The sequence below is a fragment of the Terrapene carolina genome, unplaced genomic scaffold (assembly GCF_002925995.2).
Source record: "Terrapene carolina triunguis isolate 2854851 unplaced genomic scaffold, T_m_triunguis-2.0 Scaffold318, whole genome shotgun sequence".
Lineage (NCBI taxonomy): Eukaryota > Metazoa > Chordata > Testudines > Emydidae > Terrapene > Terrapene triunguis.
The window spans coordinates 4,520-6,376 of record NW_020664669.1 but is presented as its reverse complement, the minus strand read 5'-3'; the positions used below and the strand labels follow the sequence as shown (position 1 = coordinate 6,376).

Sequence of the window (1,857 nt, the reverse complement as noted above, 5' to 3'; positions counted from 1 at the left end):
GCTCTAGGCTGGGAGGTGGGGCTGAGGGATTCGGAATGTGGGAGGGGACTGCGGGTTGAGGCAGGGGGTTGGAGTGCAGGAGCGGGTGAGGGCTATGGGGTGGGGCTGGGGATGAGGGTTTCAGGGTGTGGGAGGGGCCTCTGGGCTTGGGCAGAGGGTTGCGGGGGTGAGGGCTTTGGGGTGGGCCCAGGGATGAGGGGTTCAGGGCTGGGGCAGAGGGTTGAGGTGCAGGGGGGGTGAGGGGTCCGCCTGGGGGGGGGGGGGGGCAGGAGGCTCCGTGTGCTGCTCTCGCCTGCAGGCACTGCCCCCTCCTGGATCCCACTGGCCGCGGAGCTCAGGGCGGGGACAGCATGTAGAGCCCCGTGGCCCCCCGCCTAGGAGCCGGACCTGCTGGCCACTTCCAGGGCACAGCGCGGTGCCAGGGCAGGTAGGGAGCCTGCCTTAGACCTGCAGCACTGCTGACCGGACTTTTAACGGCCCGGTCGGCGGTGCTGACTGGAGTCGCCAGGGTCCCTTTTCGACTGGGCGTTCCGGTGGAAAACCGGACACCTGGCAACCCTAGCCCAGATCCTAAAGGCATCATCCACAGTGGCCTCATGACAGTGTGACTACCACATCCTAGGATTTGTCCGCACAGGCTAGTGCACAGTAGGGAGGCCACTAGTCCAGGATTAAACTGGATGGCCCGGTACTTGGACAAAACTGGACATGGTTTTGTCCCGTATCAGATGGCTCTGCCCCAGCTGGTGGGGGTGAGGCAGCCCATTCTGAAAGTTGGTGCCCCCTCCGCATGTGGCATGACCTCGCACCCATCACCATGCCAGTGAGGGCAGAGTTAACACCGGCGGGGGCAGGGATAGGGTCACACCATTCCCAGAAGTACCGGAATGTCCGGTGTTGAGGGAAGGTGGAGCGGCCATCTTATGCACCAATATAATAAGGGACTTGATCTTCCTTGGCTTGAAACCAGAGTAAGACGCACCAGTGCAGCATGTGGACATGAGGCATTTCATTGAATCATAGGACTGGAAGGGACCTTGAGAGGTCATCTAGTCCAGTCCCCTGCACTCAAGGCACGGCTAAGGATTAGCTAGACCATCCCTGACAGGTGTTTGTCCAACCTGCTCTTAAAAACCTCCAATGAATGCAGGGGGCATCTCTGTGTTGTGTTTGTACAGCACCTAGCGGAGTGGGGCCATGTCCAAGACTGGAGCTCAAGGATGCTATCATCATCATCATCATCAGGAATCAATCAGTATAGCTCACCTGGTGTAAAACTTCCCAGTGTAGACAAAACCGCAAGGCAACACAGCTCCAGACCTTCCCCCCTTAGTCTTTGCAAGTAGCTGTGAAGTGCTAATGAGTCCTCTTCAGGCACTCACAGCAGCACACAGCCTGTAGGCTCCCTCGGTGATAACGCTGCAGGTTGGCAGCGCTACTACTTTTGTCTCTGAAAGTGACCATGACCTAGAGTGCTGTGAAAACACCCCTCACCTCCAGTCACCGCAGCAGATCAAAGTCTGAATCCTTCTGAATCCTTCTTTCCCCCCTCCCTCAGTTACACCACAGAGTTTGTGGATTTGGGAAATGTCTCAGCTCTACGAACGTTCCGTGTCCTCCGCGCACTGAAAACAATCACCGTGATTCCAGGTAGGTCAAGGAGCATTTGCCTTCCAAACCATCTCCGTTCCTTTCCACAGTTTAAGCTTTAACTTGAAAAAACCAGCCGGCTTTCAGATCTTTGCCTTGGACCTTGGATTGTCCCATGCATCAGTGTAAAGTGAGTGTGGAACACTCCTGTTCTTGTGTGACAGTGTTTTATACCCACTTTGCACTCACTGTCACTGGCATAACTGA

General features: G+C 56.6%; 1 protein-coding gene across 1 annotated transcript in view; it reads left to right on the top strand.

The window, feature by feature from the left end:
• Window positions 1-1,650, top strand: part of LOC113407758 (sodium channel protein type 4 subunit alpha-like) — a gene marked incomplete at its 3' end in the record, with an annotated part of 21,731 nt that extends 20,081 nt beyond the window's left edge. The window contains exon 5 of the mRNA XM_026657818.1: window positions 1,559-1,650. Within this exon, the coding sequence (XP_026513603.1) occupies window positions 1,559-1,650 (92 nt within the window). The remainder of the gene's footprint in view (window positions 1-1,558) is intronic.
• Between the last annotated feature and the right edge of the window lie 207 nt (window positions 1,651-1,857).